This window comes from Tubulanus polymorphus, chromosome 4 (assembly GCF_964204645.1).
Source record: "Tubulanus polymorphus chromosome 4, tnTubPoly1.2, whole genome shotgun sequence".
In the NCBI taxonomy this organism is placed as follows: Eukaryota; Metazoa; Nemertea; class Palaeonemertea; order Tubulaniformes; family Tubulanidae; genus Tubulanus; species Tubulanus polymorphus.
In genome coordinates this window covers 1174464-1200970 of record NC_134028.1, presented here as the reverse complement: position 1 = coordinate 1200970, position 26507 = coordinate 1174464, and the positions used below count along the sequence as shown (strand labels likewise).

The 26507-nt window shown below is 39.4% G+C and overlaps 1 protein-coding gene across 4 annotated transcripts in view; it reads left to right on the top strand.

Moving 5' to 3' along the window:
• LOC141903547 (zinc finger MIZ domain-containing protein 1-like) overlaps window positions 1–26507 on the top strand; it is a 96857-nt gene that overhangs the window by 40954 nt on the left and 29396 nt on the right. For all 4 annotated transcript variants that reach the window (XM_074791699.1, XM_074791696.1, XM_074791697.1 and 1 more), the window contains 3 exons: window positions 13539–13660; window positions 16721–16834; window positions 20435–20540. In XM_074791699.1, the coding sequence (XP_074647800.1) occupies window positions 13601–13660; window positions 16721–16834; window positions 20435–20540 (280 nt within the window). In that variant the 5' untranslated portion in view covers window positions 13539–13600. The remainder of the gene's footprint in view (window positions 1–13538; window positions 13661–16720; window positions 16835–20434; window positions 20541–26507) is intronic.

The following is a 26507-nucleotide window of genomic DNA, read 5'->3' as shown; positions in this document are numbered from 1 at the left end:
ACAACAGATAGAATGAGAAATAGAAGCCGATAGATCTCGTTATTTTGAAGGACCCTTTAGCATCAGGGCGGAAGAGAGAATCTCGCAGAAGTCATCTACAGGAGTTACTTTTTTGGAAGGTGACCTTGTGTGTAAATCTTCAATCAGTTTTTCTTATGACCTGTTGCTTTTGAAGTACGGCGAGAAGAGGGAACAGTAGAAACTCGACGACGAAGTAGGAAATTGAAAAGATGAGAACTGGTAGAACGTTTGAAGTCTTCAATGCTAACACGCACTTGACCTGAGTATGATTCCTTCCAATACGACTGTGTAAGGTTATGTTAGGTCTCGGGTAGCAGCGGGTTCAATCTATATTCTATCAATACTGCCGAAGTGAGTTTGATTTGAACATCACCACACCGACTGGCAGCCATTAACACGATTTAAGTTGATTTGTTCAAATCACTTGTCGTCAATGGTGAATTAAATAGATAGCATTCGATTTAACCTTTACATACATGTATTCGATGACGTTCTTATTCACCTACTAGGTACAAATTAGGTTCTATACATACTTGGCATGCCTCATAAAGTACGAGATCTAACTAAAACTCTTGTAGACATTTCGTAGCTTGTTTATTGATAGAAAAAACTAACTCACTGCGTTTTTTAATATCTTAATTAAAATACGTAATTGGATTTGAGCTTTATTTCGCAAATTGTTCGAAGGCAAAAAAATTTCGGTAGATTGAAAATCTGCTCTGCGTGGAAAGACGATGATTATGCAACAATTTAAAAAAAAATTGATAACATTGTCGTTATGACTAGAGCCGATTTGATGAGTGTAAATGAAGCTATTTGCGATGGAAATTCATACGAAATCTAAATAAAGTGTAGCTATTTGTTATGTACACTAGACATTGAAAGTATTAAGCATATAGGAAAAACTCGATTTAATAACTATAGGATATATTAATGGAATTGATCATTTAGACCAGCTGTCTACGCAAACTCAACCAACGCGATACCAAACGACAGTTGTCAACCATTCAAATACAAGACCTGGCGATGAATGTGTCTCTAAAATTTTGTTGATAGTATATTTTCGAGATAATGGATATGTCGAAGTGAGAGCGGTAGAGAGGGTATTGGTGGGTGTCATCCGTGTATCGGTATCGGATCCCGGTCAAATATCCGGCTATAAGACGTGAGTAATGTAATAAGAAGGATGTGTGTGTATCCGCGTTATTGATCGCGGAGCTGTGACTTTGCCACCGATTGAGAGTTGGGGTATTTTTTACGATTGATCGCTGCTCTTTCAGTCGTATTCGTCTAAATAGATTTGCACGTTGATACACGATCAAACTATTACTAGTTTTAGCAATGGTACGAACTATCTAATTCTAATAATGTACTTTGCCTTAAAGTTTGAAAATAGAATATGAAAATTTTGTTGAAATACTAATTGAGAGAGTCGGCCCCCGGTAGGCGATTTATATTTTCAATAATGATTAGAACGTTAGTCAGGTTTTCTATAGAGAGAGAGAGACCATCTATGATTGATAAGCTGTCAGTAACATCAGTCGTTGAGACAATCGTCTTCAAATACCAGTAATATTATCTTTATCCGAGCCCGGGTGTAATATATTAATTATCATCGAGTAATAGGTGGTTACATCTCCAAGCACTAGTTTCCATTAACCGTTTAATTCAGTTCGTTGACTTCTACCATTATATTGAGGAATAGAGGTTTATTTTCACTTGCCCTCAAAGTTTCGATAAGCAGAATTTCAAAATGAAATCTATTGAGGATGATGTTATACATTTCGAAATTTATGGCAAAATGAATAATTGATAGACGTTTAGGGAACAGGACGTTTTGCCAATAGCTGCTAGAGTATCAGTATTTGAAACTAGATATTGGAATAAGGGTTTGGTCATATGTTGCATTTAAACATTGCTGCACCAGCTATCCCTATCCAAAATGAACATTCATCTATATTTGAGTCACCTGCATCAGAAATTAGGCAAATCACATCTCTTGATTAACTCTAGTTTCATTATACTAAAGTATATTTTAATCTAGATCGATATTAAAGAAATTGTGGATAGATTTTGATTGACTATGAGCAGAAAGCCAGGCATCAGTGTCCTAAATACACACCGGCGACACCTGATGGATCCTCAATTGCCACAAGCAGAATCCTCGATTGCCACAGTTGAACATTGAGTCTCTAGAAATGATTTTATTCACACTGATCAGTAACAGTCTTTGCCACTATAAAACCCAGGGCCCGGTTTTATAGACCGGTATTACCTTTAACCCGGGGGCTAGAACTCAATTGAAAATGAATTAAGTTAGCCCCCGGGTTTAAGGTAATACCAGTCTTTAAAACCGGCCCCAGTATTATGCACAGTTTTAAATACCGCGCATGTTTCACTCATGGCTGGCGTTTTAATCTTTTTTGAATAGAAAAAATAGTTTTTTATACCTATCGCTTCACTCTGTCTTAGAGTAAATGATGCTTAATACTAAAGCAATTGAAGTAATGTTTTCTCTGTTGCACCTGTGCGCCGTGACATTTTTACTTAGAAACAAATTAAGCTACGGAATGAAAATGTTGCCGGCTAACTATACAATACTATCGGTTGCTGTTTGAGTAACTATATATAAAGCACTTAGCAGTGATAGAAAGTTAGAAATAGCCGATGAGAAGAACTGAGGAATTAGTCTCGCTACAGGGGAAGGGGGTAAATCCTTACTGTATGTTGTGGTTGCACCTGAATTGTAAGAATGTGTGAATGTGAGATTATCTAATACACTGTAATGATAATCATAGCATCAGCACATTTCACTTAGTTACTGAAAAAAAGATCTTTTGATACTATCAGACATGTTCTTTCAATCACTACGAGAAACTGGCTGCATAGTTGAGGCTTTAGATCGTATCAGATTCTTAGCTCTCATATTTTTGTCCATCTGTGGCTTAGTAAGTCTAGATCAGTGAGTCTAGATCAGCAAGTCCAGATCAGCGAGTCCAGATCAGCGAGTCCAGATCAGTAAGTCCAGATCAGCGAGTCTAGATCAGTAAGTCCAGATCAGCGAGTCTAGATCAGTAAGTCCAGATCAGTAAGTCTACATCAGTAAGTCTAGATCAGCAAGTCTAGATCAGCAAGTCCAGATCAGCAAGTCCAGATCAGTAAGTCCAGATCAGTAAGTCTACATCAGTAAGTCTAGATCAGTAAGTCTACATCAGTAAGTCTAGATCAGCGAGTCTAGATCAGTAAGTCTAGATCAGTAAGTCTAGATCAGTAAGTCTAGATCAGCAAGTCTAGATCAGTAAGTCTAGATCAGTTAGTCTAGATCAGTGAGTCCAGATCAGTAAGTCTAGATCAGTAAGTCTAGATCAGTAAGTCTAGATCAGCGAGTCTAGATCAGCGAGTCTAGATCAGTAAGTCTAGATCAGTAAGTCTAGATCAGCGAGTCTAGATCAGCGAGTCTAGATCAGCGAGTCTAGATCAGCGAGTCCAGATCAGCGAGTCTAGATCAGCGAGTCTAGATCAGCGAGTCCAGATCAGCGAGTCCAGATCAGTTAGTCTAGATCAGCGAGTCTCTTGGAATTAATCTAGATAAACATCAGTTAATACTATATGACATGGTGAGAGACTGTTAGGTGAAGAACGATGTCACTTAGCAACTGTATAATTACAAACAGTGTAATCATAGGAAGGAATAGTGACTTCCATTAGGAGTTTAAAGGTAAAACGAAGAATTATCTTCCGATAGTTTCCACAATATATCACACACAGGCACCCGTTATATAGACCAGATAAAACCAGTCTTAGCACATTTCTATACTTTTAAGGATTTATGTCTGGTCTCGGATATTAGTCCAGACTGTTGAACATTTCAATAACCTCTTGAGGCTGCTTTCTTAGATGAGTGTATTTTCACTCCTTTGTGAGGAATTAGTATTTTGAGTGTGAGAGCGACTTACACTATCTCGTTAATTCACTAATTAACCGATTCATTCGGTTTATAATTAATGAAGTGAAGAGTAATGTGAGAGATATATACACTGTACACGTGATCAGACGAACGCATGAAGCATCGGGTTAGAAATATTAGGTGAAATCAACTGTATCGGTATTTAACACTCAACTGATCTGATTGTTACCAGAAATCACCATCTCTCCGCTCTTTCTGCTCTCTCCGCTCTCTCTTTCTCCTGTAAGTGTATATATATATATATATATATGTGTGTATATATGTGTTGTCATCGCTGTGATACAGCTAGTTCAACAATACTGGATACATGTGAACATATATCTAACTGTCATCATTCTCGGTCAGTGTCTGCGTGAAAATTGTTTCATAGTCCGTTATTAAAAAAGAAGTAATTCTCTCGAGGGTGGCTGTGATGGAGTCGTTGCTACATGTTCTGAGTCAGGTATGCATTTTTCAGCTTCTCACGTTCAATAGTTTAACTGTTCTGCGATGTGCATGCTGCGTTGAGTGTACTTGTAAATATCAACAACAGTAACAGTAACATTGACATTTTCATTATTTTTGTGTGAGGTTAGAGTTAAGTGCTGACTGTTTTTTTTACTGTATCGTGTAAACGAGCTTAAGATCAATCAGTTTGTCGAGGAGCGAAATACAATCAGTTCAGAAGAATTTCAGTGATATTTTCATCGGTGCAACTTTGAGAATTTTATTGATAAGGTTTATATGATAGTTTATGAGGTTTTTTGGCTCGATTACCACGCCATCTAGGGGACGACATTATGGCTCTTTTCAGTGATGTTGACATCGATGAAAACATTTTCTTTTTGCTCAAAAGACTGATTTCATCAACTTCCTTATTTACGGACTGATATCATTAGTTTTATATCGATGATAAACTTTTTATGGCGGGTAAATCCAATTTTGATTTTGACCGACTGTCCGTGGATCGTCATCTCTTTAGTGTCATTCTCTCATGTAAATTATAATAGAATGTGTATAATCGTGTTTTATATACTATACGATCAATGTATCGGATCGTGATCACGTAACCGGTTCAATTCTTTTTTTTTTGTGAAATATGCTTCATTGTGCGATGATAAATCAATCGCGTTTCCTGGTGATCAATTCTCGAGACTGATTTATGATTAGCTCTAACCGCAGGACATTATGCTGTATGTGTATGTATCAATGAATAGAGACAGATATTGTGTGGTTTCAGAACCGAAGCAGAATCATTGAGCAATATTATGTATATAATCTATTCTATTATTAGTTCTATCCAACTCTCTCTCAAGAGGTGAAAACAATCTTATTAAACACTCCCCCGACATAACTGGAGTTAAGCAAATTGGAGTTTGATATTCATGAATTTTTACCCTACTGGAAGTAAGACCTCGATGTAGGTTTTATAAAGACTTGAAGCACAAGTTTTGACCGATGTATTCCGATATAGCGGAAAAAAGCTAAAATTAGTTAACCACAGAAATTCATTGATCAATCGATGTATGGTTTTAGTATATACAGTGAGCAGTTTAAATGGTGTATAACATTGTTGCAGCGGTTTAATGATAGGTTATATGTGTTAATATTGAAGAGAACCGACAGTAGAAGTATTTACTGAATTACTGAGTTAGACAGTACTTGCTGTTGAGATATATATACTTCACCAGACAATCCTAGACCAACATTACACCAATTAAATAAAGAAAATCCCACAGTCTGAGATGTTTCCTTGAGCTAGTAGTTTGTATGATGTTTCACACTTATCCTAATAGTCATCTTCAGGAATACTGTCAAAGATTACTATTAGGATAAACGTGAAAACGAATATAAATCATTAACTAGAGGAAAGCCTTTTCTTGAGTGTTGGGATTTTCTATATTGTCATAATACGGATTCTTGATTGTTTCATCGATGGTTATTACACCAATTCCCTTCTATCCATCCGTCAGTATCTCCCTGTCGCTAACACTGTTCCCTCATTCCCTCAATCTATACCTCACTATCTCCCCTCATCTCTCCTCAATCTATCCCTCATTATCTCCCCTCATCTCTCCTTCCTCCCCTCAATCTATCCCTCACTATCTCCTCCTTCCTCCCCTCAATCTATCCCTCACTATCTCCCCTCATCTCTCCTTCCTTCCCTCAATCTATCCCTCACTATCTACCCTCATATTTCCTCCTTCCTCCCCTCAATCTATCCCTCACTATCTCTCCTTCCTCCCCTCAATCTATCCCTCACTATCTCCCCTCAATCTATCCTCACTGACGGAAATGTCCTATTTTTATCGCTGGATTGTTGTCCTGCGATGCTAGTGATTAATCGATTGATTCTATACTGCATCATCGTTGTCATTGGCGATGATGGTGAGTATTTGGTTGCAGCGGCCGGTTATCGAGAAGGATGCATAAAGCTGCGGACACGACTTCACCTTATGACCACGAGACAAAATCTACTTTGTTTGGCTCGTATGGGAAAGAGAAGCTTAATCTTACCATTCAGATTTCAATTATCATGTCATTAAGCGTCACAAGTTGCCCTGATCCCTCATGTTGACAAGTGCGCAATATCTGCAGAAATCTATCTGCGTCGTCGCCGTAAAACAAAGTGAAAAACGAACGAAGCTAAACTGATTGATTTATAGTTATTGCAGCAAATTGGCAAAGTAGGAAAGTTTCAGCATAATAGCCACAACAAGAGACCGCGTTATGGAAGAACCTATTGCGTTCATATGGAGTTATCACATTTAGACCTTTGAAATATTCAGATTATGAATCATTCTTTGATGAAAACTAACTCGATAATGACTGGTTCAATAGTTAATGATGACAATATGATGACTGTTTATTAGTGTTAAAGTTGTTGAAGGAACTGTTGAAAGGTGTAATATTACATCTTTAAACCTCAAAGCCTTCTATTGATCGATATGTCTACATCATAGGTGGTCAATGCAGAGCCTTGTTGAAAATGGTACCCAGGCATAGTCTAAAAGGGGTCTTCAATGAAGGCTTAATAGCTGTTAGATAGGCAATACTACTTGTACTGGTTGTCAATTCAAGCTTTGTCTTGTAGGCAACTAGCCACTTACCTGATATCAACTAGCGACTGTTGACAGTCAGTGATAATGAGGGAGAAGAATGTTACTAACACCTTTGAACTCGGTAATGAAAGTGTAGCTTCAGTTCATTATCAAATAGCATTAAATATGAATGAAATACTAAGTACAGAATTCATGTGTTGTTTAACCGATGATTGGATTCTATACGGATAAACAACTGGTTCAGTAGTTGAACTATAGAGGTCCCGATTATAATCACATATGATTTATTCCATATCCGCTTTTATCTGATCATTTATTGCTCACTCATAAATATCCAGCATGTTAGCAGCAGTCATGAAATATGTAGCCATTGAACTTGTCATATGATACTACAGAACAACCTGGCACTGTGTGGTGTACGCTGTGAGATCCATGATGTATCATTATTTCATCACCGGATAAAAACTTGTCATCAAATGTTAAGGACGTTATATTTTTGAACTTGCGCCGGTTGTGAGTTATTAGCACAGGTTTACACACCTTTGATTAGCACTGATAAAAAGCTAAGACTATTTTCAGTGTCTCTCTGCATGAGTTGAGGAGGAGTCAATAGTGAATGGTGTCATATCATGAAGGTGATCCAATGACTTCACTTACATTACCTCTCCCGGGATATGCAGTAAATAATTACAATTTAGTCTATATTTGAAGACACGCATCCTACAAACCTCCTATAGCCCTGTCTTTAGGGCAGGCATTCACTAAATTGGGGCACCAGTAACAGACTTGTGACGGACTTGTAACGTGTATAAGACTTCGCTGTTGCGACCTATTTTTCTTGATTTTCTGAAATCACGAAATGGTTTCTTATAGAGACATGACTGAATCTGTCAGCATAATCTACTGTTAGTAGAGATACAGTGTAGATTACATTAGATAAGTATAACCCGCTACACGAGCTGTATCGGATATACAATAAGTAGACCTTCTGGATTCATTTCATGTCTGTCTCGGCTGGAACCAACTGAATATCGGTGATTAATAATAGACGTACTGTGATCGGTGAGATACGATGAACAAATACTCCACAAATAATTCATTAATAAGGAAGTGAACTGATGCGAATGTGTAGGTGTGAAGTAATTGGCGAAGTTTCTAACTATCCCACGAATACGATGACGTAGAGAAGAAAATTTGTGAATGGCCGGAAGTCTTGACCCGTGCAAAAAAAGCAGTTGGATGTTTTAGATAGTTCACGATATCGTTCATACATTTCTCAACTGATATTCTCGAGTTCATACAATTTGCCACCGTGCGATCGGCTAACTAGCGTTTTCTGAAATTTCCTGACAGAAAGTGATCAAACGTCTCTTCAGTTTATTGTCTAACGTTACCTGAATATGTTTAATGAAATCAGTTGTTAGAGAACTGTGCTAGCATCACTGTAAACCTCTGCAGATTAACTGCAAATGTTTTCTCAGTTACTAAACGTCACTAAAAAGACGTCACTAAAAAGTGTCAGTGAGATTAAGTTATATGCATGATTACAACAGCTTATATAACACTGTTCATCCATTCATGTAGTATTTGATGGAATGCCCGGTGGTAGATGTTCCGGTGTGGGTGGTAGAAATGACAGGTGTCTGCATTTTAGAACAAAATCTACTCTTCTAATGGAGATAACCTTTCAAAGAATGATCTTTTCTTAACTGGAAAAATGGCGATTTAAATTTCTGTTGCAAAACTGCGTTCCTATCTGCCAGTTCATTTCTAAATAAATAATAATGCAGTTCTTTAAAAATTGAAAAATGATCTCGTATATCAATAGTAGGAAGGCTATATACCATGATGTTGTTAATATCAATATCAACACCCACATATTTGCCATTCTTTAGAATTTTGATTCCGATGATACTTGCTTATCTTGCAGGTGGAAATATCGTGATGCATCACTAGTAGGTCTTATCGCGCTTTTTAATTTGGATGTCTGCTATTGGCGTGTTAGTTAGATGGTAGCACTATCGGTTACTTCGACGGCAGTGTATGCAATAACTAGCGCGCTTAAGACTCGTTTCTTATAGGGGGCAGCACCGCTGGCTGATATAAAGAAACATAGGTTACGCTAATGGAAAGTATTAACGTATCAGTGATGTCTCTTCTGGGAGAAACTTTCCGCTGCTGCTGCTGCCGCCGCTGGTGCTGGTGCTGCTGCTGCATCATGTGACTCCATCTTAATTATAGCGAAATGATTGACAAGTATGCCAACTAGGATCCTCTTAAGTTTAGTGTATTAGAGGTAGCGTGCTGGCCTCGTGTGTTAATTTGATTTCAGTCATAATGACCACAACAGACATTTACATATGATGACACTAATCAGTTGGTGCTTGTAATGACTATCTAGTGTCCGACGTGGCACGCTTGCTCAGAGCGGACGGGCATTTCAAATAAGTACGCCTGGTTAATATATATCATTAACTATGAAATAAGATTGTTTCGCTGTTTAATTGATGGACGCAAGAAGTAAAATGCTTCGATGCGGGAACATTTTAATGTGTCAGATTAATTTTGTACAAAGATTGTCATTAAAAAGGTCTTGATAAAATTTAACGTGTTAGCAAAATCAACCCGACAATCCAACCAAACGACTAAATAACCAACCAACCAAACAACAATCCAACCAAAAAAAACCAGCAAACCAAACAACAATCCAACCAAAAAAAACCAGCAAACCAAACAACAATCCACTAAATTAAACCAGCAACCAGCAAAACAACAACAGACAATGACTAGTTTTTCTTTGAAAAACAACTGATCAACGCAACAAACTAATTAGTAATGCGTCCCAGCCATATTTAGAAGAGCTTCGGCTAATTTCGACCTGAACTTTAGCAGCTTCTGTCTGGGAGGAATGATTAGCGACAAGACATACTGCCTGATGTCTGATGTTGTTATTATTATACCTTTCTCCGTTTCGATGTCTGAAAACAACATGACACCCTGAGTTTGAATAACTGAATGTTGTTTTTATATGGTGATTCGTTTCTGTGCGCTGTATTTCCCATGGTCGGAATATTAAATGACTATTTGCGATGTTTTTCAGTATCATTTCCCCCAAGTGACTCGGCAGCGTGGTTATACGCCGACGTAATTGCTTATTTCATCGCGGATCCATTTTGGAAAGATTTGCTCGGTAAATAGACACACAGACACAGCCTCCTGCGTGGATGGCGTGAACGCGAACAGCTCCTAAGATTCCCGGTATAATCACCCGGTAAATAGGCTTGTCCTTTTTCTCGTGGAGTCTTATGTAGATAAACGTTGAATAAGTGATGGAATCTTTGATTTATCTATAGGTCACTATCCCACAACTGTTACATCATTATCATTATTTGAGAAAATAACAACAACAACAAATTGAATCAAAGGTATTTTAACGCTTTGGTTAAAGATTTTAAAGAATATTTGACTCAGAAGAGAACAGAAAAAATCTAACATTACATTCTTGTATTGAATTGATGCGTGAAACAAAGGAAACATTCATTTTTCAATGAGTTAGATATTCTTTTAAATCTTTAACTAAAGCATAAAATGGAAGACTACAACTATTGAATATTATGTATAACTATTAGCAACAAGTTTTATTATAACATTTCCTATGTTTAACAAACTGAAATTGATGCAGTGACACCAAAACTAAATCTCCGTTTGCTACCGATAAATATTCTATTATCTGTTGCATCGTTTAATGAGGCTGAGGTACAACGTGAGGCAGCTGAGGTACAGAGCGAGGCTGAAGTACAATGTGAGGCTGCTGAGGTACAGAGCGAGGCGACTGAGGTACAGAGCGAGGCTGAAGTACAATGTGAGGCAGCTGAGGTACAGAGCGAGGCTGAAGTACAATGTGAGGCTGCTGAGGTACAGCGCGAGGCAACTGAGGAACAGCTTGAGGCAGCTGAGGTACAGCGCGAGGCAACTGAGTAACAGCGTGAGGCAGCTGAGGTACAGAGCGAGGCAGCTGAGGTACAGAGCGAGGCAACTGAGGAACAGCGTGAGGCAGCTGAGGTACAGAGCGAGGCAACTGAGGAACAGCGTGAGGCAGCTGAGGTACAGCGCGAGGCTGCTGAGGTACAGCGCGAGGCGGCTGAGGTACAGCAGCAGTTGTGGCGATGACAAAAAGATGAGGAGGATGAATTTATGTGTCGTGTAGAAGAAGAAGGTGAACAGTATATTTGCACAGATCGTTGATGTTACCTGATTCGAATAATAAACAACTCGGACCAGCGAACGAACGTCAGCTCAGACTGCACTGATAATACCTGCTGTAAATCTATCAAAACTGACTGTAAATCTGTGATTTTGATGACTCGTTTAGTGTCTAGGGTTTCGTTAGATTTATACCGAACTTTGCTTCCATCTCGTCGTCATCATTGGCTATGAAATAATAACTGATCACTTCTGTTATTTAGTGCTATAGCTGTTTGTTTTACTCTCATATGAGATGAATGCATTTTGAAGAATAAATGCTGTTAATTTTGAGCGCGTATGAATTTCATCGAATGTTTGTTCGCACGAACTAAATGTCTCCAGTGAGGAAATTAATAAAACTGCTGGAAGGTGTAGTTGAAAGCATAGATCTATTGATTATCGCAGTGAAGTTAAATGAATTCATAAACCATTTTGCGTTCATACTACGTTCTTCTAATTTAGAATAGACCATGTGTTCGCACTAGTCCGTTCAAGCGTTCGCACTAGTCCGTTCAAGCGTTTCGCACTAGTCAGTTCTATTTTGAACAGTACGTTCTCTAGTTAAGGATGGACCATTTCTTTATATATGAATAGAAACTTTGCCTGTCATTCGCAGTGTTGCCAGTAGCCGGACCAGTAATAACAGCTGATTTAAAAAAAAAACAATCGATGTGGTCCGTTCTAAATCGGTCCATTCCAGGTCCGGGCCAAATGAGAATGGATGAACATCAGTAGTCATCAGTAGTGTGAACGTGGCTAGTCCTGTTTTTAAAATATTTTACACACAATCGATAGATCATCATTAATCATTTACGATCTAATTAATCATTGTCATAATTAAGCGGCACGTTTAAAAAAGATCATTACGTGGATGATATTTTAAACAATAGCGAGAAAGTGATTGATGTTCACTCATTGATATTAGCATATATTTGATATATCTGAAAGATGCTGTGATCAGCGACAGGTTACACACACACACGTGTTTATGTGTGACTGAGGATTGTTAGTTATTTATAAATGAATTGAATGAATATAACCGGCGATGTTGTGTGTGGAGAGAAGCTTCGTTGTATCCCTCTTAAATGTCATAGACGTGTAAATCTATCATTGACTGTCACATTATACCCACCCCCCTCTGAAGCTTGTTGCATTTTCAAATGTGTATTTCAGTCAGTAGTAGCTTAATTGATTTATCCTATTAAGTAGATGAAGGCGTCTATTGAGGATAGAGTCATTTAACCCGACCTTACTAAACCCGTCCTAAACCTGAAAGTGAGAGGGTATTTACATTTGAATAGATCATAATTTGTTTGAATATTTCTAACAGGATAGTCCTTGTGTTTGATACACGTGCAGAAAGTGAAAAAAAACTTGCATCATGAAATTATCCATGAAACCTTCTGGTGTCTTCTTAGCTCGAGTGGTGCATCAATATCACTCTATTAGGGCATGGACTCGGGAAACTATCTATAACTGAAAACAAGTGTTCTCTTCGTTTGTCTCCAAAACTATCGATCTATGATAACTAGATCAGAGAATTTTCACTATAACAGCAATAAGTTGAGACAGTGAATGTAGTATTTTGGTTTGAGGTCATATACCTGGGAATTTGTCATTATCCGTGTATTGATTATTGACAAAATATACCCAGTAATCAGCATCCACTTTCTCGGTTTATGAGAGTCTCAGCTGAGGAAATTAATAAAGTCTTCCGTGCCGACTGTGTTTACTTAAATCGGACCTAATCACCGTCAAAACTAATGAATTCATATTAACTGTGCATATTGACTCTTCTCCGTCGGGTAACGCAAGAAAATCAAATCTTTCATTGCAATTTTTTATCAACCACTAATCTTAACGGCTGTTCATTTTTAATTGCGTAATAAACGCCAATGTTTAGTACAGATTTGGGATAGAGTCAGGGGGAGGGGGGATTATGGGGTGAGTTGAGGGAGCTGTATTTATAAGGTCACAAACTACACTTTGTGTCGGTTTAATTCCTATAAATTGTTGAATAATAGAGCGATGATTGTTTGTCTGTACTGACACACACTCGTCACGAACGAACGTTACAAAAGATTTTATTGCTGCAAAGTAGATCATGTTTTTAATGTTCTAAATTTATCTACTTTCACTTCACGGAATTGAAATTAATATATTCTGTACTCGATGCCTTTATGATAATGCTTTCTTTTAACCTAGCGTAATGTACCCCGATTAAATCTGTATTTTCATAGAATTTCGCTGTTTGTATCTTTCAGAATTTTGATCTTATGTAACTCTCCAGCGAGTCTGGCTGATAGGTAGCCCTAATGCAGCCACCATGAATGATATGGATCGACATATCCAACAAACTAATGATAGACTTCTATGTATAAAGCAGGTAGGTATATCGATATCTATATGTAAGCTAAATTTGAATTTTTTTCTGTCTAGTCATAGGCTAATAACCCGTAATTGAATCTCACTGATATTTTTATCGTCTCATTGAAACTGTTAAAACGGTTAAATTTTTACTATTGAATGTTTGATCAGTGGAAGCCTTGATCTCTGTATCGATACCCTGTAGAACAATATGCTTATCACGATGATGCCTGCTGGACATCGAAATCTAAAACTCACATCAGAACAAGACGCGTTGACAGTTATTTAGTTAATTTCATGATTTATGAATTAGAGATGACTAATCAAAGTGACTAGTGACTAATTAATTACGCACAGGTATCTAAAGGTGTTTAGCATCTGAAGACGTTCTGTGAGGTTTATGGGAAGATGTTCTATGAGTTCATTACGTTTTGATGGTAGAGGGTAGAACGGGGGGAGGTGAGGGGAGGGAGGTATGGATGGAGAGGGGAGGGAGGTATGGATGGAGAGGGGAGGGAGGGAGAGGGGGAGGTGGTATGGAGGGAGGTATGGATGGAGAGGGGGAGGGAGGTATGGATGGAGAGGGGGAGGGAGGTATGGAGGGAGAGGGGGAGGTGGTATGGAGGGAGAGGGCAGGGAGGTATGGAGGGAAAGGGGGAGGGAGGTATGGAGGGAGAGGGGGAGGTGGTATGGAGGGAGAGGGGGAGGTGGTATGGAGGGGGAGGGAGAGGGGGAGGTATGGAGGGGGAGGGAGAGGGGGAGGTATGGAGGGAGAGGGGAGGGAGGTATGGAGGGAGAGGGGCGGGAGGTATGGAGGGAGAGGGGTGGGAGGTATGGAGGGAGAGGGGAGGGAGGTATTGAGGGAGAGGGGAGGGAGGTATGGAGGGAGAGGGGAGGGAGGTATGGAGGGAGAGGGGCGGGAGGTATGGAGGGAGAGGGGAGGGAGGTATGGAGGGAGAGGGGTGGGAGGTATGGAGGGAGAGGGGAGGGAGGTATGGAGGGAGAGGGGAGGGAGGTATGGAGGGAGAGGGGAGGGAGGTATGGAGGGAGAGGGGAGGGAGGTATGGAGGGAGAGGGGAGGGAGGTATGGAGGGAGAGGGGAGGGAGGTATGGAGGGAGAGGGTTATTGCTGTTCCCGCCATTGTACAAATTATAGCCTGTTTTGATTTATTACAAGCGATCTTAATAAATCTCATTAAGTATTAATTCGGCTTCGATGAGTAGAATGTACCGTGAAAACTGTGGGAATTCACGCACATGGTCGTCATCGTCATCAGCATCGTCATCGACAGACAAAACGTCAAAATCTTTCAGCGCAAAAAAAATCGTATTGAAAATTATGATCAACGATTGAAAAACCTCGTTGTTGTTGTTGTTGTTTAATGAATGAGATTTTCATCGCAAAGAAAAACCAGAAATTTCCTGAAAATGACGTCAAAACCGAATGTTTGTTCAAATCATCGTCATTTATTGATTTTTCTATGTTTTACTGATGATTTTTCGCGTTGAAAACTATTAAGAATTTAAATATACGCGACTGATGAAGTTAAGTCTGTCTTTAGATGACCTGTGACCATAGATCTGTATAATCACTGACCAGTTGGACTAGTTCTATTGATCTACTATATCCTACCTTATATGTAACGAGACCCGGAGTGAATCCATGTCATTTATTCATCATTACACAATTGATACCATTCGAAGATGTATCATCGGCCCCTCATAAAACGGGATATTTTATAAATTCTTAAACGCAGCTAAGATTTTTGCAATTCTCAATATTGGTAAACGCCATCTGAACCCGCTTGACAAACAGAGGTTTTTACTTTCTGAGGATTATTTTCATCGAGACATCATCGATTCGCTTTTCTGGATGAATTTCTAAGAGTCATTATTTCATTTGGAGAATGTGCGAGCAACCGGTAACTGGTCGACAGATCGGTCGATAGAACAAGCAGTGTTTCATCAGTAAGGTGTCTGTTTGAAATCGATATACTGATGTCGCCGCTGTCGTTTTATACTTGACGCAGTGTTCGTTTCTATCAGTTGTATATATATATATATATATATATATATATATATACCTCCCTCTCTCCCTCTCCCCCTCTCTCCCTCTCTCCTTTCCCTTATGGCTAACTCATGTAATTCGATAAGTGACAACATGAGTATTTCTGTCGGTTGTCATTCTGTAATTCATCTAATATCAATAACAAATCGAAGTATATAAAAAAGTGAATGAAATCTCAATCTTAGAACATTATCCAAGTCAGTTTAATGTTATAGTGTAATAAATAGATATTTCTAAATTATAACCCCTTTTCACCTGCCATGAATGAAACAATACATTTGATTGGAAGTACAGATATAGTTCTGCGATCGGCGGCCGAATTTACAAAATTCTTCTGTACAAATTGAAAATTTGGGTTCCGGATTTGTGTAAGCAATCATCCATCCAGCCTGAACTAGCGAGGGAATAATTAAGGCCAATAAATATCTTTGAAGTGACAACGCAATATCAGGAGAATATTTGCCCAAAATGTTCTCTTTATGTTGTGTTGATTTGATATCTTATTAATCTTCTTACTTTATCTCCCTTTCTTCATCAAAGAATTCTGAGAAATTGAATGTTAAGAATTTGAATTGATAAGCCGTTGTAACGACATGTTTCAATCAGTTCGTTCGAATCAATTGTACATTCATTACACGGCGCGGTACGTATTTAGTGTCCGGTCATGTTGACAGAGGGCGGTGATGTACAATCATGTTAATTACTAGACGCAGTAAGTGCAGCAAAGTGGCATGATTTTCTGTCTATTATGCGTTGAGTAGAAACGTAAAGGGTTATTAATAAACAGATTGTTATATAGCGGCTGCTTGTTGTTGCCACAAGAAAAATTGATGAAAAAAACAATACATCGAGAATGATAAATTATTCATAATTTGCCGGAATGGGTTTCGGTTTTTACAAGTGAATAATGTAAAAAATCTCACTGAAACATTCAGCAAACAGTTACGAGGAGTAATTCATTCTTTTTTTATTCGCTAAGCAACATTTTCATAGCTATTTTATCTATTTCAGCATTTGGCCACTCCCCACGGATTTCAGAACGCTGCCCGCGAACTTCTTGAATGGTGTTCAGACGCACGAGCTTTCCAGAAACCATTCGAAGAAACTCTCATCTCCTGCTTAACGGTAAGTACTTGATAACGCTTGATTTGCTTTCGTTGACTCGAAACGCGGTCACAGAAGACGACCGACGTTCGAGTGTCCTGAATTTATAACATTCATCTGAAGTGAGTTGAAATCAATGTAACTCGTGGAAAACTTTAATTCAGTCCGGTTCAACAGTTCTTGGTTCAAATTTTTTTCTCGGGTATTTAGTACAGATTTATTGCATCCAAAATGGAACAAAATCATAGAATTATATTAAGTGACGACTGTGAAACTCAGGTCGTGAATATCTTAATAATATATGTATGTATGTATTTTTTCCATGTATTATTCACTGATGATGATAACAGTGACATATTCGTCTTGTCATATTCCTAATCTCAGTTACAGCACGTCGACTGAGTAGAGGACAGAGGCTACTTATCGGGATAATGCGATCACACGCTGATGGTCGCATATTCACCATCAATACTATATCGACTGTGATATTATACTGATTTGGTCATCGGCAGAAATTGATCTTTCCCATCGATAAACGTTTTATCATCTGTTGCTGTTTTATCGCTTTTTGCCGATAGATTTTTCACAAACTGGCCATCGACGTTCCTGAACTTGACCGGTGCAAAAAACTGATAGAAGATTACAGCCGCAATGAGCTCTGTGGTTGTTTTTTTATAAGGCAAACCGGATCTGGTAATTATAAGCTAATCGGCTCGACTGTCTGTCTGGTTTCAAGTTCTGCGTCCAATTTCTAGCTCGCCGTCTCTATTTCTACTCGAGTCTCGTTTTCTTACTCTTCTGTTAAACATTTATACGGCGCTCGTACAACTTAATGGTCAGAAATGGTTACGAAAACATTGACTAACAACAACATGACTGCTGGCAGACAAACATCCACGCTTTATAAGATATGCAAGGTGTCATCTGAGGACCTGCTGCCGGGTGATCAATTGACGGTACAGTTGAACGCTCTTTTCATCCCGACCGTCGTCGACCTCTCAACAGATTACTGCAATATCGATACATTGTTTGCCACTTGATTCGTCATCGGTTATCGTTGAATGTCGTTAATTTCCTTCTCAACGACTTACGCCCTCTCGTTCGACTACTAACGCCCTCTCGTTCGACTACTAACGCCCTCTCGTTCGACTACTAACGCCCTCTCGTTCGACTACTAATGCCCTCTCATTCGACTACTAACGCCCTCTCATTCGACTACTAACGCCCTCTCGTTCGACTACTAACGCCCTCTCATTCGACTACTAACGCCCTCTCGTTCGACTACTAACGCCCTCTCGTTCGACTACTAACGCCCTCTCGTTCGACTACTAACGCCCTCTCGTTCGACTACTAACGCCCTCTCGTTCGACTACTAATGCCCTCTCATTCGACTACTAACGCCCTCTCATTCGACTACTAACGCCCTCTCGTTCGACTACTAACGCCCTCTCATTCGACTACTAAAGCCCTCTCGTTCGACTACTAACGCCCTCTCATTCGACTACTAAAGCCCTCTCGTTCGACTACTAACGCCCTCTAACACCATTTTTGGTCGAAGAGTCAATTGACATCGTCTGTGGATGTATGAGGTATAATATTTTTCAATGATTTACTGCGACGACATCTTTATGATTTCTAAACCCGTTCATTATGTACTTATCAGTTAGAATAGTTATTGAACCAAAATTTGCTCCAAGCCGAGAGTTAGGGTTCAAATCATTCATATAAACTATAATGATTGAGTCAGATATTTCCTATGATCCGTTACTAATCAACGACTGGTCAGTTCCTCGTATCGACTTCGATGTTTCCATTATAACACAGTTCGTTGTGAATCATGGATCTATAAACAAGAAGAAATATGAATAAATCAACTGTTTTATATGCACGATATATAACCAGTGCGGAGGTCTCAGCGGTGGTGGTGGTGGCATCGAGTATTGACCGTATCGGGTCTGACGGCTCAGATAGTTGACCATCGACCAGTAACGACCCATATTTAGCAGCGACAAACAATATTGTCTACTTCTGTGTGATAAGTCGTTTTCAGACGGACAGACGGACGGTTACTCTTACACGTCGTCCACGGTCCTCGTTTATGTAGCACGCATGCATTTTTATAAGCATCGTCGTCGTCTGATCAATCACCGAGGGCTGCAGCCTCCACTATAACGCCGGTGATAATTGAATGCACTGTGACTCACAGAAATAGCTGCGCAGTCTTTAAGACGTACTGAATAAGATTTATGTTACGTCGGTGAAATTGCGGATGTGACTCTGCCGAGGATGATGATGATGGCGACGATGATGATGATGATGTTCTGTATCTACAATGAAAAGACAAAGGCGTTTGACGCTCGTCGTGTCGTTATTTCGTATTACTCGTATTTGAACCTCTAAAATCAATTTAACAGTTGATCGAGTCTGAACTCACGTACAATCAATAAATGTCTCTTGATTCGTAGATCGTTAAAAGTTTGTGGATAAAGATGTTCAAATTGCTCATTGTCGATACGTTTGAGATGATACTTTTGTTGTCATTAGGACACCTGGGGCCGGTTCCATAGTCAAGACTTAAGACCAAAAGTGATCTTAAACCTTAAGACTGGTCTTCAGTTGTTAGATTGATTATAGAACCAAAATGAGTTCAGACTAAGTCTGTCTTTGACTGGTTGTAAGTTGTAAGCCCTGTCTATGGAACCGGCCCCTGCAGACTGTCTTTTTAACAGAGTCCAAAATCTTGTGTCTTTGATTTCAATACTAAACATCATTTTTAATTCTTTTTAATTTTCATATAGTAAATTCTTAATCTGATGAAGACTTTGTTTTATGTGAAATATTCATTTAACGCCGATTGATTTAAATAGATCTGAAAATCGACCGCGATGTCAAAGATATCTATTTTATTTTTTTCCACAATCGCGCCTCTCTCTGCGAGGATAGAATTGATCGTCGTGAATTCGATGATTTTCCCGTAGATGACAATCCGGTTTTCGTTACGCAGCGCACTCTGGATCCTGTAATCGCGCAGACATATACAGTCATTGTATTGATTAGTATCAAACGGAAGAACAAGCAGACTGAACACTTCAATATCGAAAATTAGATTACGTGCTGACTTGCGGCGCACACTCTCCTCTCTCCGTCTCTCTCTCTCTCTGGTATTGCTACGCCGTAATTACGGTATTAGGTGATAGTAGATTTGTTATGGCGTTGTGACATATTAGTATTCCACGTTCAAATAATGATATGTCGAAACATTTGTTAAGTGTATATAAGTATTAACCCTTTCTTCTCCATTCCCTATGTTTTTATTTAGATAATGACAACTCTTACCCCTAAAATAGGAACTCTTACCCCTATAACAGTTGAAATATATCTTGTTAATTATTCGGTGATTTTCTATGGACGTTGCCAGATACCTCTCTGTAGTAAGATGCAATATGTTTTTGAAATCACTGTTATTGACTTAGTTTATATCTAATTTTGACTGCATAGAAATGAGTTAATGTTAACAGGTTTATAATTGCACCCTGTAGCTCACTGTTTTCTGGTACTTTAGTTACTGACTTTGAGTTGCAGAATTGATTGTGATGTACTTTTAATTTTTATATGTTTCAGGTTGTAAGTCGCGTAGCTGCGCAGCCTGGTTATGACCTTGACCTCGGGTATCGACTATTGGCAGTATGTGCAGCCCATCGGGACAAGTTTTCTTCCAAGTCAGCTGGTAAGTGGTGTTGTCATTTGAAAGTTGAATATCGGAATATTGCCGAGGTGGGGAGTTATTGATTGAAACAGCTTTTTTCTTGTAATTCGAGGTCAAAGTTGTGGATACCGGTATCTAAACCAGGGTCAGTCGGTATCTAAACCAGGGTCAGTCAGTATCTAAACCAGGGTCAGTCGGTATCTAAACCAGGGTCAGTCGGTATCTAAACCAGGGTCAGTCGGTATCTAAACAAGGGTCAGTCGGTATCTAAACCAGGGTCAGTCTGTATCACTGAATACGCAACAGGTGTAAATCTTTGTGCTACGTTCAATGAATTCCTGGGGGGGGGGGGGTTAAGCGATGAAGGTATCGTATGGGACCTGTGAATTCTGTTTATGCACGGGGTAAGTGATGAAGGTATCGTATGGGACCTGTGAATTCTGTTTATGCACGGGGTGGGCGGGGTAGGGGTAAGTGATGAAGGTATCGTATGGGACCTGTGAATTCTGTTTATGCACGGGGGTAAGTGATGAAGGTATCGTATGGGACCTGTGAATTCTGTTTATGCACGGGGGTAAGCGATGAAGGTATCGTATGGGACCTGTGAATTCTGTTTATGCACGGGGTGGGCGGGGTAGGGGTAAGTGATGAAGGTATCGTATGGGACCTGTGAATTCTGTTTATGCACAGGGGTAAGTGATGAAGGTATCGTATGGGACCTGTGAATTCTGTTTATGCACGGGGGTAAGTGATGAAGGTAACGTATGGGACCTGTGAATTCTGTTTATGCACGGGGTGGGCGGGGTAGGGGTAAGTGATGAAGGTATCGTATGGGACCTGTGAATTCTGTTTATGCACGGGGTGGGCGGGGTAGGGGTAAGTGATGAAGGTATCGTATGGGACCTGTGAATTCTGTTTATGCACGGGGGGGGGGGGGTGTAAGTGATGAAGGTATCGTATGGGACCTGTGAATTCTGTTTATGCACGGGGGGGGGGTGTAAGTGATGAAGGTATCGTAAGGGACCTGTGAATTCTGTTTATGCACGGGGTGGACGGGGTAGGGGTAAGTAATGAAGGTATCGTATGGGACCTGTGAATTCTGTTTATGCACGGGGTGGGCGGGGTAGGGGTAAGTGATGAAGGTATCGTATGGGACCTGTGAATTCTGTTGATGCACGGGGTAAGCGATGAAGGTATCGTATGGGACCTGTGAATTCTGTTTATGCACGGGGTGGGCGGGGTAGGGGTAAGCGATGAAGGTATCGTATGGGACCTGTGAATTCTGTTTATGCACGGGGGTAAGCGATGAAGGTATCGTATGGGACCTGTGAATTCTGTTTATGCACGGGGGTAAGCGATGAAGGTATCGTATGGGACCTGTGAATTCTGTTTATGCACGGGGGTAAGCGATGAAGGTATCGTATGGGACCTGTGAATTCTGTTTATGCACGGGGGTAAGCGATGAAGGTATCGTATGGGACCTGTGAATTCTGTTTATGCACGGGGGTAAGCGATGAAGGTATCGTATGGGACCTGTGAATTCTGTTTATGCACGGGGGTAAGCGATGAAGGTATCGTATGGGACCTGTGAATTCTGTTTATGCACGGGGGTAAGCGATGAAGGTATCGTATGGGACCTGTGAATTCCTGCTATTAAAAGTCAATTGAATGATATATTTCATCATGTCACCAGGGCTGTTTTGCGGTGTCATCTTGCATTAAGCCAAAAGCCGTTAATGTATCTACATAATTTCAGCTATGTTACCCTGGAGAATTGTCTCTGGGATGATTGGCTGTAAATTGAAGTTTTACTAACAATCTCTCTAGTTTACGGTAAACCTTCGATATTCCTATGAATCTGGAAAGTGAATTTGAGATTAGAATCATTTGCTATAAGCGAGCATTAAGATATAACTAATGAGAGCCTAGATAGTCAGTTAGTTTGTAAACCTATAATATCTAGTCTCAACCTCTTCACTGAGGTGTTACTGAATACCTGGATCCAGTTCCACAGTTATGAGTTATGAGTTTGAGTAAAAGTTAGTTCATTTTCGATGAGTTAACTCAAGAGTCAAATCTTAACTCGGAACTGTGGAACTGCACCTGAGTTTCATTGACCCGGGGCCTTGGTTTTCTTTAATATTAATGTTAACATATATATCATTAATTATAAATTATAGATGAATATAATCACCTATCGATTAGCGTTGTTTGTTTGTGACCAATTTTTAAACAATTTCTTCTTTTTTGCGTAAACGATGACTGACAGTTGGCATGGTAATCGAATGAACATTTTTAACCGGTGAATGATGAGAATACCGCGAAGCAGCGCCGAGCGAGCGAGCGATCAGAGCGATCAGCTCTCGCTGCTCTCGTTGTTTTCATCGTCGTTCGTTCGTTCAGTGTTTTGAGTCATCACGACATTCGTCAACGAAATTTAACCCCCTGGGAAAATGAATCTTCTCGTTGGCTGCGTAAGACTCCCGCTCACTCGCTCGCTCGCTCGCTCGTCAGTTTTGTTCACTTATTTTCTTCGCTTGTGACTCTTTTTTTCCCTTGTTTCTCTGATCATGAACGTTGCCGTCGACTTATAAACGTCCTTCATGAAATTCTCAATACAGTTATTTTCTCACATTTTTTTTCTAATCGTAAAGACATAAATATCATCTGGACATAAATGTCAAAAAACTAAAATTGTTGTTATTTGAGCTATGTTTAACGTGTATAGTAAGTAATTGTTTTTTAAAACCGGTTGGAGGGGGGGGGGTGACATTTAACTTTTGAATGTTTTTGAAGGGCAATGTATGAAATTGAAAAGGTCAGTAGCAATAAGTGAAGATAATGTTCTCAACAACTGTCAATCTAAGGAGAAAGCTCCAAAAATGAGCTAAAAATCAAATGAAATGAGCCCTGGGCACTTAGCCTTTGCAAACCCCATTCACCTCGCTTAACCCTAACCCTACGTGTATTTATTAACCCTAACCCTAGCGTGTCATGGGATTTGAACCGCTAACCTCATGCCCGCCAGTCCAGCACTCTTACCACTAGACCATAGACCTGAGTTACCTAATGATGTTTGGAAGTTTGTGTTGTATGAGGCCAGTGGTATGGTGACCAGTCAGGTGAGGTGACTGGTGACCAGTCAGGTGAGGTGACTGGTGACCAGTCAGGTGTGGCGACTGGTGACCAGTCAGGTGTGGCGGCTGGTGACCAGTCAGGTGTGGTGGCTCTATTCTCATTTTCTGATTATCAAATCACATTTTTATGGGTTTGATTTCATAAGATAAATATGTTATCATAGAACGGATGAATATCAATCTGAAGATTCCCTTATTGAAAAAATAATTGGGTCACTTTGTCATGTTTTGTATTTTTGGGTGAAAGTTATTGTAGCTTGTTTGAAAGCAGGGCATCCGCCCGCTGGCTTTTTTCAAATGGTAAAAATACAACATTTTCCTCGACACCTGGCCTTGTGACATTCTTTTGTATAAAAGTAATGACGGATACCCCATACCACTGGTGTCTATGTAGTACGCCACTCGATAAAAGAAGTTTTCAAAAAATACTAGCGCCGGCCAACGTAGTTTGCGTGTATGCAAATAGAAAAATAGAAAAAAAAATGATCCTCAAATATATAGGCGTGCGACGTTGAATCGTTACGACCTAGATTTGAATAAACCAAAAAAATAATCTAACGATGAACCGTCATTGGTCGTTGGGTTGAATCTCGGCGCGAGTTTGATTGTTATAGATATGTGTGCCAGTCCTTAACAGAATAAACAAACGTTTCCAATTCATACGTAGTCTAAAAATTGATCTGGTTTTCAAATATCTCTGTATTGAATCGCGTTAAAATCTGGTTTAATCTCGTCGCGATAATTGAAACGTTTACTTTTCAGAAATTCGGCTTTTAAAAACATCGCACGCCGGCGTTACGAACGTTCCATTTATTCATTTATTTATAAAGATTGAACGCTTTATTGAAATTGATAAAAGAAACTGCTGTTTATACGAACTGGCGGTCGAACACAAAGACCGTTCAATTTAATGCTCGATTTTCTTTGTTCCGTAAATAAGGCTCTAAACGCGTCGATGGAAAAAATGATATTTTCACTAGTTGTGTCCGGTAGCGCCACCTGTGAATCGATATCGTTATGAGTATTGAGAGATCAGATTTCGCCATGTTCAGTCACTTGATTATTACATACCATCTTACTTCATTAAAACTGTCATCATTGTTGCCAAGCAACTGCCTCCCCGATCAGTCTTACTTATTGCCGCTGATTATTGCGAAAACTTCTTATTTTCGCAACGTATTTAATTCGTTATCTTGACATCGAAACAGTGATAAATAATGCTCTCGGTGCGGATAGTGAAGATTGTGACTGACTATAACTTAATCAATTCTCGTCCTAATTACAGTCGCTAATTAGTTACGAGTTGGACGTGGATTGAAATTCGCGCATGTTGACTTTCAACAGAAATAAAAGCCAATCTGATGAGCATTCTCTCGGCTGGCTCTCTCTCTCTCTCTCTCTCGCTCTCTCTCTCTCTCGCTCTCTCTCTCTCTCTTACTGCGTTAGTCTCTTCTCTCCCCCGGGTGAGAGAATGTTGTATTCCAACAATCACTGAGAACGCATTACACAGGTTCAACTTGCTGACTCTCTAAGTAGCTTTGTTTACGCTGTTAATTAAACAATAGATCTGCTAATCAGGAGGCTCGCGCTTAACGAGTTTGTTGGTTTATTGACAAGTGTGTCATCTGCCTCACAAATAGCAGTTACTTTTACTTTAAAAAAATAATGATTAAACCGTTCACATACCGATCCACATTTTCAGAGTGAATTCAACGCCAGCTTTTGTTTTATTCAGATCGTTTTCATTTATGAAATAAACAATTAGAAAAAACGGGAAAACAAAAATTTTTATATTGAAAAATTTCTGAAATTTAGCTTTTTTACTTCATCCAAATCAAATCGAAGTTGAAATTATTTTTCCGTGAGAATCCGATTTATTTTGATGCGACAAAAGCAGAAATTGAAATTTTTCGAAAAATTGTTTTCATTTATTGTAGTTAATTTGTAATAGATTATTTGAGTCGGTATTAGGGGCAACAGACTGTATGATAATTTATGATATTCATTTTAATACTACGACAGATTAAAAGATAAATTTACATTGTTTGAACGGTGGTTAGTGAATGGGATGCCCCCTCAATGATCCCCGACATGTTCTTTGGATGGATGTATATTTATCGACCTAGGTCAAGTGATGTTTTTGTTCTTGTGCCGGGATCTACCTTTCGCTACACATGTTCCCCGAGCTACTACCCTGGGCTAAAAATAGCCACGCGCTTCTACAACGAATTATCAAACGACGCTTATTTTCACGCGAAACAAATCACAATTCAATCAATATCTGAGATTCTAATGAAGCGTTTAGCGGTTTAGGGTCGTACGTCCTGAACGGTTTAGTTTGCTCAGTGTTGAAACGTTAAGCCGTTACGTAGATACAACGCGTAACGGAAATAAATGACTTTCGAAAATATGCGTCGGTTATAAGTTTCCACATCATAAATATTCATCAGGCTGGGTTGGTGTGTGTGAGTGTGTGTGTGTTGTGCTCAGTCTATTGTTCATTCATTCACAGACAAGCTAACGTATAAAAGGCCCATTTGCCATTTTAACTGTGTTCCGATCGCACTCATGGCTAATATACAACTCGCGTACAAAGTTGGAAACTAGCGAAACTTTGGAAGTTACTTTATATAAAACTATTATCAGTACCGACTACAAAACAATTAGTACTTGAAAACAGTTGTTGGAACCGATCGCAGTGGCTAAGTTTCATTACTAGACACAAACTTCTTCACCGCTAAGTGGCTCTGATGGTTGCGCAATGGAGGGATTTACCTGGGTAAGTGTATGTTCACGCAACTTATAAGAGTTTAATGTGGTTTAACAAATATTGTCATTATTGCATATTCCA